This window comes from Camelus bactrianus, chromosome 8 (genome assembly GCF_048773025.1).
Source record: "Camelus bactrianus isolate YW-2024 breed Bactrian camel chromosome 8, ASM4877302v1, whole genome shotgun sequence".
Lineage (NCBI taxonomy): Eukaryota > Metazoa > Chordata > Mammalia > Artiodactyla > Camelidae > Camelus > Camelus bactrianus.
The window spans coordinates 29,879,349-29,891,633 of NC_133546.1; the positions used below are offsets into that span (position 1 = coordinate 29,879,349).

Consider the following 12,285-nt stretch of genomic DNA (forward strand, 5'->3'; position numbering starts at 1 on the left):
TCTTAGGAGAAAATCAACTCCTTGAACTAAGCCCCACATGATTGATGGCCCTTCACTTGCTAGCTGTGGTGTGTGATCACAGGTGTTTTCTTCTGTTAAATGGGGCCAAACAGTACTTCCAACAATATACATAAACATACATAAAACAATAGCTTATGGGAATCAAATGAAATAATGGAAACAAAATGTCCAACAAAGCACTGGACACATTCCTCACAGTATCTATGTGTGTGTGTTTCCTCCAATTTTCAAAGAACTTTCACATACATTATCTCATTTGAGTCTTACAATAATCCCATGTGGCAGGCAAAGTAGGTGTAATACCTACGTTTTACGGAGATTGAAATGGTGCTTGGAATAAATGACCAGTTTTCCTAAAAGATTATTATTTGGCTTCGCATTTAGTCAATATTTCTGGTGACAAGAAGCACACTGCTCTACAGAACCAATTCCAGCGTGGAAACGAGAAAAGAACGAAATGCTCAAGAGATTTCGAAATCTGCACTCAAGACATGTCCCACCCATCAACTGGCAAGTATTAAAAATACGATGCACGTGCTGTCCAGAGCATAGAGAAATCTTTGGCAGTGAGAACGTAAATTGGTATAACCTTTGCAAAGAACAGTTCATATAAATGTATGGAGAACCTTAGGTACATTCATCATTTGGAGGCAGAGTTACCCATCTAGGAATCTATTTTAAGAACATCATCAGAAACAATGAGAAAGGCTGCTGTACTGAGGCCCTCATCAGAATAGAGTTTCTAATAGTGAAAAACTGGAAACACTCTAAATGGCCCTCAATGAGGAAGAAGTAGAATACATTGTAAAGACAAAGTGCTGCAGTGATAAGAAACCAGACTGTATAATCAGATCCACTGGATCAAAATTCCTATCCTGCCACTTACTGGCTTGTCTGGGTATATTACTCAGGCTAGCCAATTCTTATTAACACAACTGAAAATGAGATAAGTCTATAGGTATATATGTTACATAGCTGTTAGGAAAATTACACACAATATTGAATAAACATTGTTAAAAGCAGTCATTCTGATCATTACTATATAATAATTATGCCATTTATTAAATACTTAGCATACGCCAGGCATTTAACAAATTTTTTCTTAATCCTCATAATGACTCTGACATATGTGTTATTAATATACTCATTGTAGAGATGAGGAACCTGAGGGGAGTAGATTGGCTAAGTAGCTCTCCCAGATTCATACTGATGGTAGATAGAGTGCTGGGATTTGAACCCAGGCAGTCTGACTCTGGACCCCATGCTCTAATCAAGGGTATATTACCTCTTGCACCATGAGATATTTTGCATGTGTATGTCTCTCTCTCACACACACTCATATGTAATCATATTAGACACACACATTTGCTTAATGTTTAAAAAGTTTCAATTATGTATTACCAGTTTTTAAAAACAGAATACCTAATTTTATACATGACATGAGATCTACTATGTAAAAATGCAAATAAAAGGGGCTGAAAATTGATATGGTTGCCTCTGTGTGGTGCTATTATAGGTGGACTGTATTCTTCATCTTGTGGACATTTCTGTGCTAACTTTTCAACTAAAAACACATGCCAGGAAAATTAGAGGAGAATAGATACATAAATAAAAGCAATCCAAGGAATTTGTAAGGAGAATAGGCTTTCATAGACAGGGGACCCTTCCTCTACGAGTAGCAGAGTAGACTAGATATCCTGAGTAACCTTCCTTCTGAAACGACTGAAAACAGGGTTAAATTTAGAAAGCAGCGGGATGTAAACACTTACATGTGCCAGAACTGGGGTGGGTGCAGGGAAGGTGGGGGTGGGAACTGGCTCTGGCTGGATAACTATTTCAGCGGGAACTGCTCCATCTTCATCCTCAGGAAGTTTCTGATGGGCACAGCGACCGATGTCCGCATTTTTGAAGGATACAGGCTGCGCAAAGTCCATAGGCCTAAGGGAATATAATTAAAATGAAATACTTTCTCTTATTTTTCATTGTCTTGCTTCCTTACAATTATAGCACATTTCCCCCCTCCCCTTTTAAAGGTCATCAGTGCAATTTAAAAAAGTCTAACTTGAAGATCTGCATTGTTTTCTTCCCTGACCCCACCCACCATGGTTTTAGAAAATGATTCTTTTTGCAACAGTGATTCTCACATGGGAAAAAAAAAATTAACAAAGAGATTCACTTACACAGAGTTTATAACAAGGTTCCAAATACAGCCTTCAAAAGGAGGAATATTTCTGAGTGGGGAGGGTTGAAATTCAGGTGGAGCACCCCCAACAAAAAGCTTTTTAACTTCTATCGCCTGTTCTACGGTCAGATTTTGCATATGCCTTCTGTCTTCATCGACTTGAACAGTAAAGATGCTGATAAAACATTTAAAATAAATAAGTAAAAAACACGTTAACGTCCACTACAACCGGAAATCAAACTCTTTCCTGCCACCCCTCACCCCTCCTTCCTGTAGCTTTGAAGGGAGCTGAATGTGATGATTAGGAATTCCACACTAAGAAAACGATACTGTTTCTCAGGATCTTGGCCCTCCGCCTCCCTCGTTAACTCTCCCTGAGAGTTTGCTGAAACAAGGCCGTGGTGCAGCTGCAACATTAGCCTCTGGGGGTGTTGACAACAGTGGCCCTTACAGTGGCCTGAGCCCGTTGAGCAGGCTTCTGTTCCAGGTAGTAATGTCTAATCGTATGAGGCTCAGTCAGTTTAGCACAGCATGGGGTCACGTTTTGTTTGGCTCTTTGTTTCTTGGTTTGTGCTAGCTATTATCTTCTTGCTAGGGGACAAACTGTACTCCTGAGAGCTTAGACTGCAGGAATCAACAGCAAACACTTACAGGACGTTTTATAAAGAATGTAGCTGCTGGCTTTTGAATCAAAGAGGCAGGCAAGTACACCATGCTAATTGTTCTTTGCAATGATTTTCCTTAGTGGCCATCTCATTAATTTCCCTAATTTGCTTATGAGAGATAGCTCACACATTACTAATTGAGAACCTCATGCTACTTATCCACTCCTTGGATCCTGGGGCGAAGAATCAGAAAGAGACAAAGAGTTCTGATGGGTGACGAAAATGACCAAAGGCATTTTCTCTTGTTCTAGAAGCAGGTTTTGAACTCGGTCCCAAGCGTCAGCGTGGGGCTCTTGGTCAGAAGTGTTAGTCAATAGCCCAGGGATCATGAATGGATTCCTGAAAACTTATTCCACATCTAGGGAGAAAACTGAAGTACTTAGATAGAAAACTCAGTCCTAAAGTGGCATTCTACTTGATCTTATAAAGAAGAAAAAACACATGTTGAATTAGAAACAATAAACCAGGGCAAAGACGCTCTGAAATGGCACTGAGCAGTTGGCCCACTGGGACAATTCAAATGTAAGACAATGGAACAAAAAACAGATATTGTTGTGGCTCAAAATGTCATTGTTTGGAATGTGTAGATGGAGTAGGTTGGATTTTGTTTCAAAGGCAAAATAGGGGAAATGATATATTGGGCTTTTTTTTTTTTTTTTTTTTTTTTGCCAGATTCCAGAAGATTGTGCTGGCAAAATTCAAGAGAGTTCAACCTCATTGCTAAGAATGTTGGTGGTTTGATGAAACTTTTAGAAGTTTCATACCCACTCACTTCTGGGTATGTGTGACTCACCAAGAAGTAACCCCCCATGTTCCTGTTTTTCTCTCTTTTGCTAGAAGTAACCTGTTACTAATATGATATAGTAGTATTCTTAAGGGTTTTAATGAGGGGTTTTAGCCACTATTAAAGATTGTCCAAGGAGAGCAAATCTCTGCTTTTGATTAGAGTCTTTAAAGATCTAGGAGAGGCCCTCCTCTTTGTGATGTGGACTCTCTCAGTCTGGTTCTGCCCCAACACCATAAAAATGATCCTTTCTTATCAGATCACAGGGTGGAGATGTAGAATGAACATGAACTTTCAGAAGGAACAAACTGGAATTAAGTACTACTATGGAAGCTTACTAGCTGTGTGACCTTGGCACAGTTATTTAATCTTGCTCGGTCTCATTTCATTCATTTATAAAATGAGGATAAAAACACCTACTTTGATCCATGGAAAACTTTAACTAAGGGACTGCACTGAGGCTGTATAAGGGCACTGCTAGAAGACCATGGCTGAATCCAGCTCGTATTTTACATCCAAGGAGCATCAAATCTAGGTCATTTATTTAAGTTCTTTGTAAAGAAAGAGATTACCTACATGTGCTCTAAAATTCTGGTGTGTTTCCTTTTTTAAAAGTATTAACTCAGGGGGAAGGTATAGATCAGTGGTAAAGTGCATGCATAGCATGAATAAGGTCCTGAGTTTGATCGCCAGTACCGCCATTAAAATAAATAAATAAATAAATAAATAAACCTAATTACCTCCTTCGACCCAGAAAAAAAAAAAAAAAACTTAAAAAACAAAACCAAATAAAGTATTAATTCAAAAACTCTTTACTGAGGACCTGCTATGTGCAAAAAGCATTATGAGAAACATTTCATTACTATTAGTATTGTGATAGGTCAGCTGTATTTCCTTAAAATTTCAATAATTGATTCTTGGAGTTTAATAATTAAACATTTTATTACTTACATTCTATTTCTTGTTTGCTTGAAATATTGGTCTAAGATTTTTTTTTCTCAGACCACCACCAAATGAACTACATATGTAGTAAAAGATTTTAAGAGAAAGTGCCCTGATATTTGCAATTTACATGACAAACAAAATCTGAAAAATTTTTTGGTTGAAGATATTTTGGACTGTAAGAAAGAAACATTTGGGTTGCAGTGTCCAAATCACAGTTTCCTTCTGGAAACCTCAAATTACTCCTGAAATATCTGATTGAATTTTGTGGTCTTTTGCCTAACTCTGTACCTGCGTGGAGAACACTGTCACAGAGGAGAACACCTATTTGCCTAAGCTTCTACTCCAGGATCTTAGGGCTTAATGTTTTCATCCAGTTAGAACCACCGGCCACTTAGGTGGACTCCGGGAGAAGGATCAGAGGGCAAAGCAGGGAGAGGTCACTGGAGTACTAGGGAATTAGACATCAAAGTAAAGGAGGTGAAATTTTTGCAGAGGAAGGGGTAGAAAAGGAGAAAGAATGGGGAGGAGGTAAAGAGAGGCAGGGAGGGGAGAGAAAAAGGCAAGAATAATGCCTCTCAATTTGATAAAAAGCTATTGGTTTTATGAGGTGATATTAAAATTACCATCTTCTCCAGAGTTTTAAGAAAAGAAGTTGACAATTGACATTTATGGTCTAAACAGTGTTGGAAGACAGCAAATATTTCTAAGCTAATAAGAGTATCATAATCAACATGACGTAACACAGATCTTTGATGTCACAGAAAGGGCAAGAATAAATAGCTGGTGAGCACAGATGGAGGTTTAAAGTCAAGTGTATCTGACTTTAAACCCTGTCTCTTATTTACTAGCTATGTGATTTGGGACAGTTGGTTAATATTTCCTCATCTGTGATGAAATGATATTAATACAGATTTCACATTGCAAATGACTAAAGGACATAATCTTTGCTTAGTATTTGACAGAGAGCATGCAGTGGAATTGATATGAAGCATTAAAATGTATTCCTGGGTGAAGTTCTTAGGGTCATTAGTGATCTCTGGTTGAGTTAATTGAAGCGCTTGCTTAAAGGATAGGTGATGATTGTTTTTTGACCTTAGAGTGCTGAATGAGACATTATGGTAGCAAATGAGTTCTTGCTTTGCCACAGAGTGCAGTGACAACACACTAATATGTCCAATACATTATCCTTTAATTAACAGCGAATAGCAAAACTGTTTGTTTATATGGCCAATTAACTGAATGACCAGTTTTCAGTGATATACTATACACTGAGCTTAATCAAATAAAGGTTAGATTGATGGCCAACAGCTGTGAAGTTGGCACAATAAAATAACAGACACCTGTTAAAAGGACACCTTAGCACAACATCGTAATGCTCTTGGGAATGTCAGGATCCTTTCTCTACAAGGTAACAGATTTCGCATGATTTTTTTGTCAACTGTATTTCTCAAGTCAGCATTTGCTTATGGAAATTATTTAAAGTTTAGAGACTTTAAAAGTCTTTCTTCCAATGAGAAGAACTAAAAATTGGCATAGGACCTGCAATCTAGTCTGGAAGACGTGTAAAATCAGTATTCTAGAGCATTCCTTAAGATTTAAATGAGAAAATTCAGTTTGCATTTCTCTTCAGAAACCATGACTGCAATATGTGCCTCTAAGATTAGTAAAAGTTCTTAGTTTGTTCAAATATTGATCCCTCATTTGTCTTAATCATGGTTTCTAAACATCTCAGTTAGCAGATACTCTGCAAGAATGCTTGGTATCAATTCAGCCCACAACCTAATGCCCTATGTAATAAAAAAGACATGAACTGAGGAAAGTTTTACCACTTACTTAGAAGACAAGACATGCTTATCACTTACTTAAACTATTTTCCACGCAAGAGGATGGTTGGAAAATGGAGGTCTTTAACTACAGAACGGCATGTGCTTACTTGAACTTTTATGACACACTCACATTGTTGTATTTAAAAGTATCCTCTGTGTTTTAAGGTTTCAGCAAATGGTTTCCAGTTCTTTTCTATGTCTTCAGTCTAATAAATGGATTGCTGGTTTGGAGGTCTGAAGTCTCTGGACTTCTGTTTTCTTTTTCTCTAATTGTCCTTCTAAACTAATTACCTCTCTGAGCTGTCATACAGCATTTTGATGAAAAATACAAGTGACTTCCCCCATCAAGTAAGCAGAAAGCCCTGAAGCATTCTGAGGACCTAAGAAATCAGTTCATAATGCTAATAGCCAGTTCTCGGACTCAGGGCTGGGAAGCAAGTGCTCTAGGGGATCTGCAGAGAGGCAGCCTCTGCGCTGACGGCAAGACAGCAGCCTTCTCCCTTCTCTCTCTCAACTCTGTTCCCTCACGAAGCCCCCGTGCAGGGGCTCTGCACACCTTGGCAGGGGCCAGGCATGAGACATGCCTGGAACGGTGCTCGGTAGGTCCTGCAGCTGCTGCCATGCCCTATATCTGTGACAGATTTCTAAGCGGCTGCCATAACTGCTTTGGAGCCTGAATGAAACAGCAGCTGCCAAAGGCTGCTGGCTCCAGCGGAGCTGTTCTGTGCATTTCACCACGCGCAGACCTTACTAGAGAAGAGAGTATTTGAAGGGTGTGGAGGGAGAGCTTTGTCTCTAGCTTCAGAAGATGTGTTTGGGTTTTCCAAAGGTGGAGAGACCTGCCCAGCATAAAAACATTAAGAATAAAACTCTTAAGCACCAAGGTAAATGAGGTTCCCGAAGTATGAAATATAAAGAAAGTGAAATTAAACGTTTTGATAGTTTGGCAATGCATTGTATATCCATGCACTCAAAGGTCCAGGCAGAGACTAAGGCCAGCCAAGGAGTTCATGTTAGTTACGGCAGTACAGTCAGTTGCTAGGACTATTGTTACCCTCTAGTTCTCTCTACGTGAACAGAATGTTCTCTCCCGTCGTGAAACAGACTCGGCTCTGGTTTGATGACAATTTTCCTCATTGTTCGTGTCCCCGTGGAGAGATGCACTTCCAGACGGCCCTTGTTCAGGAATATCGCATAATAGGCCTGAAACAGCAAATGGTTATTGAGGATTAAAGGGGAATCTCACGTACGATTTAAGCTTAGTTCCCTGACGGAACTGCGGATCCATCTTCTCTGAGATCTTACCTGAGAAGTTAAGACTCAATATTTTCTTAGAGTATTTAAAGCAGCTGGAAATAGCTTTTTAACCATTTATAATTTTTGCTTGTTAGATGATGTGGAAAGTGGACATAATAATATAGCAGTGTCTGCAAAGCAGATTTGTGATGCTGAAAGTAACAGCTGTGCTTGCACTGGGCTTCTAACTCAAAAAACCCATCAGGAACAAAGGGTGTCAATAAAATTCCTCTCCCTTATATTCATAAATGGACAGCTAGCTTCTGAAAATCATGCCTGACTCCCAACCTCACAGCATTTTGAGTGTTTAGATTTTAATTCGTTCTCTGGGCTGCTGGAACAGATCACAATCACCGACATGTAACGTGTCTCCTACATTTAGAAAGAAGGAAGACAATTTTTCAGCCACAAACACGACTGCTTTCTTCTTGCCACTGTTACTATAGCAACCAGTATGGTTTTGAGATCAGATTATGAACCCCAGGGAGTGTGAATGCAGTCCTTGTCCCCAAAGCTTATGCCATGCGTGCTCCTCTCTTGTGGAGCACGGGGGCATTTGCTGCAGGGTGATCATTCGGTCCTCCACAAGTCACCTGAGGTGGTGGAGATGGTTTCAGTCAAACATCACAATGTCTCTAATAATTTACAAAATCATCTATGCAGCTGCCTGTCCAACACAAATTGTCCAGAGGATGTGGGTTAGTGCTCGCCACCCATCAAAGGAGCAACTGCCAAGTGCTCACTCAATTAAAAAAATTTTTAGCTGATTGTTCGATGTTTCAAACCCCTTCAGCAGAACATAATCACAAATGACCCTATGGGTATCAAAACTGGTAGCTTTGAAAAATAAAGTATGTTGGTTTAACCAGTATTGGTTCTACAACAGACATGAACTATTTAATATTGTCTCCTCTTTCAGATAGCATTTACTAACAGATTTTAAAAACTAGATACTCATTACCATTAAAATGATACATTGAAACATGAACATGTTATTTTTAATTTACTTTGTATTGCAGTAGTTAATATTTTCTCATTTAATTGTTTTAATGGGAATATATATATATATACAAAGAGAGAGAGAGAGAGAGAGAGAGAGAGCTGTGTTTATTTTAAGAACATGAAAGCTGGTGATTTAAGTCCATTTATTTAGTCCTGATGAGGAGAAATCCGAAACCTAAGGTGGTGCTTAATTATTTGACCATGACCTAGGAAACACATCCTTCAGCGGAAATCCATTTCACAATGTTTGATCTGGTCCCCTTATTATAACTAGCTCATCAGTTGTAACAATTTGAAAATAATTTTATTTTTTAAAATTAAAAGATAAAGCATTTAAGAGAGCATTTATGTTTTATATTTAGTCAGTGCTTATTATGTGCAGCATAAAATGAGATAAAAATAACACTTTTCTCCCTCTACTCTTCAAAAAAAATTTAAAAAAATTTTTTCTTCACTAAGTTTTTTTTCCCCCTAAGGTCAAAGATTAACCTTTATTTTCTCCTAAAATTAAAAAAAAAAAAATTCCTTTTATATATAAGACTTCAATTCATTGGGAATTTATTTTTCTGTTTGGTGTGAATAGATTTATTTCATTTTTTTCTATATAGTTAACCAATTGCCTCAGAATCATTCACTAAAAGATTCATTTTTTCCTAATGATGTGCAATGCTGCCTATTGCTAAATGTCATTTCTATCTATGTTCGCATATATTCACGGTTCTCTATTCTGTTCCACTAACACAGAGTTATCCATGAATTAACACCACACTACTATGATTCAAAACTCTAGCCAGTATTTGGTAGGACAGCCCACCAACTTATTCTTCTATTTCAGGACTTTCTTGGGCTTTTGATCTTTGATATAAATTTTAGAATTAGCTTGTCCTGACTGACAGAAAGATAAGGTGGTGTTTTCATTGAAGCTGAATCTACATACCATTTTGTGAAGAACTGATATACTTTTAATACTGAGTCTCTCCATTAACATGTTGACTTTAATAAGTAGTCTGTTGTAATTTTCAACAAGTTTTATAATTTTCCCCATATAGGTCTTACATTTGTTCTGTTATATTTATTCTTAAATTACATCCTTGCTTTTACACTATTATTTACTTGTTCTTTACTTATTGCACTGGCTAAGACTGGCTAAGACTGGTACAGTGAATATTCATCCTTTTCTCGGGCTTGATTTTATAGGGAATGTTTATAACGTTTTTCTATCAAGAAGCTCCATCCTCTAGGTTTACCAAGTCTTTTTTTTTGTTTGTTTGTATGTTTTTAATCAGGAATGGGTGTTAAGTTTTACCAAAAGTTCTCTCTGCATCTATCAAGATCCTTATATGATTCTTAGATTTTCTAATATCTAACCACCTTTGTGTTCCTGAGATAATGCAAGTTACTCACAGTTATACATCTTTGGATTTTATTTGCCAATACAGTTGACCTTTGCACAACACTGGGCTCTGACCCTCTACAAAGTTGAAAATCCGAGTATAACTTGTAGTTGGCCCTCCCTACACACAGTTACTCTGTACTGGATGTTCTGCATCTCAGTTTCAACCAACCTAGGGTCATGGAGTACTGTTATATTTACTATTAAAAAAAACACTGTATCAGTGGACCTGTGCAGTTCAAACCCATGTTGTTCAAGGGTGAACTATATTTTGTTTAGTCTTTCTTTTATTTACAGGACAAGAGAGTAATATTATCATATAATATTATCAATTACTAAATTTTAAATGCTAAAAGTGATTGAAAAATATGTAATCACAAACAATACACCTTGATTTACAAGGATGTGTGCATATTTAAGGACATATATCTTAAGCACTCTAAGCTTTGACCGTGGCAGACCAGGTAATTCCTAAAAACTCTTTCACTGAGAAAAGCTAGATTAAGTGGAAAAATTTAAATCTTTAAAAATGTGATTGAAAGTACTGGAGGAATACCAAGGCAGTAAAGTGTTATGATGCCTACAAAAGAAGCCTCAACAATTTTAAGAAGATAGAAATTATTTCAAGCATCTTTACTGACCACAATGCCAGGAAACTGGAAATCAACTACAGAGAAACAAAGGAGAAAAAAAGGAAAGTATGGAGCTTAAATAACACACTATTAAAAAAAAAAAAAACAATGGGTCAATGATGAAATCAAAGTTGAAATTTAAAAATACCTCAAGACAAATGAAAATGAAAACACAACTACACAAAATTTATGGGATGCAGCAAAGGCAGTGCTAAGAGGGAAGTTTATAGCGATACAGGCTTTCCTCAAAAAAGAACAATCTCAAATAAACAAAGTAACCCACTAGCTAAAAGAATTAGAAAAAGAAGAGCAAAAAACCCGAAAGTCAGCAGAAGGAAGGCAATAATAAAGATCAGGGAGGAAATAAATATAATAGAGACTAAAAAAAAAAAAAAGGAAAAAAAAATTAATCACAACAAAAGCAGATTTTTTGAAAGAGTAAATAAAATCGATAAACCTCTGGCCAAACTCACAAAGAAGAAAAAAGAGAGAGCACAAATTAGCAAAATAAGAAAGGAAAATGGAGAAATTGCAACAAATAACATAGAAATACAGAATATCATATGAGAATATTATGAAAAACCATATGGAACCAAAATGGATAACTAGAGGAGATGGACAAGTTTCTGGAAACATACAGTGAAGAAGAAACTGACCACTTGAACAAACCAATCACTAGAAATGAAATCGAATTAGCAATAAAAAAACCTCCCTACAAATAAAAGTCCAGGACTGACGGTTTCACCGGGGAATTCTACCAAACATAGAAAGAAGAACTCATACCAGTCCTTCTCAAACTCTTCCAGAAGATTGAAAATGAGGGAATATTCCCAAACTCATTCTATGAAGCCACCATCACCTGATACCAAAACCAGGCAAAGACACTACCCAAAATAGAATTATAAGCCAATATCACTGATGAACATAGACGCAAAAATCCTCACCAAAATATTAGCAAATAGAATCCAACAACACATAAAAAAATTTTACATCATGATCAAGTGGGGTTCATCCCAGGGACACAAGGGTGGTTCAACATATGCAAATCAATCAATGTAATACATTATATCAACAAGAGAAAGGACAAAAACCACATGATCATCTCAATAGATGCAGAAAAAGCACTTGATAAAATTCAACACCCATTTATGATAAAAACTCTCACCAAAGTGGGTATAGAGGGAACATATCTTGACATAATAAAAGCTACATATGACAAACCTAAAGCCAGCATAATACTCAACGGTGAAAAACTCAAAAGCTTCCCACTAAAATCTGGGACAAGACAAGGATGCCCACTATCACCACTCCTATTCAACACAGTCTTGGAAGTCCTAGCCACAGCAATCAAGCAAGAGAGAGAAATAAAAGGGATCCAAACTGGAAAAGAAGAGGTAAAAGTGCCACTATATGCAGATGACATGATACTATATATAGAAAACTGTAAAAGGTCCACCCAAAAACTACTAGAAATAATCGAAGAATTCAGCAAGGTAGCAGATTACAAGATTAATGTTCAAAAATCAGTTGCATTTCTTT

At 37.2% G+C, this 12,285-nt stretch overlaps 1 protein-coding gene across 1 annotated transcript in view; it reads right to left on the reverse strand.

The window, feature by feature from the left end:
- LAMA2 (laminin subunit alpha 2) overlaps nucleotides 1-12,285 on the reverse strand; it is a 516,774-nt gene that overhangs the window by 19,204 nt on the left and 485,285 nt on the right. The window contains exons 56-58 of the mRNA XM_045524726.2: nucleotides 7,478-7,626; nucleotides 2,202-2,378; nucleotides 1,791-1,959 (exon numbers count right to left, since the gene is read on the reverse strand). Coding sequence (XP_045380682.1) covers nucleotides 1,791-1,959; nucleotides 2,202-2,378; nucleotides 7,478-7,626 — 495 coding nt within the window. The remainder of the gene's footprint in view (nucleotides 1-1,790; nucleotides 1,960-2,201; nucleotides 2,379-7,477; nucleotides 7,627-12,285) is intronic.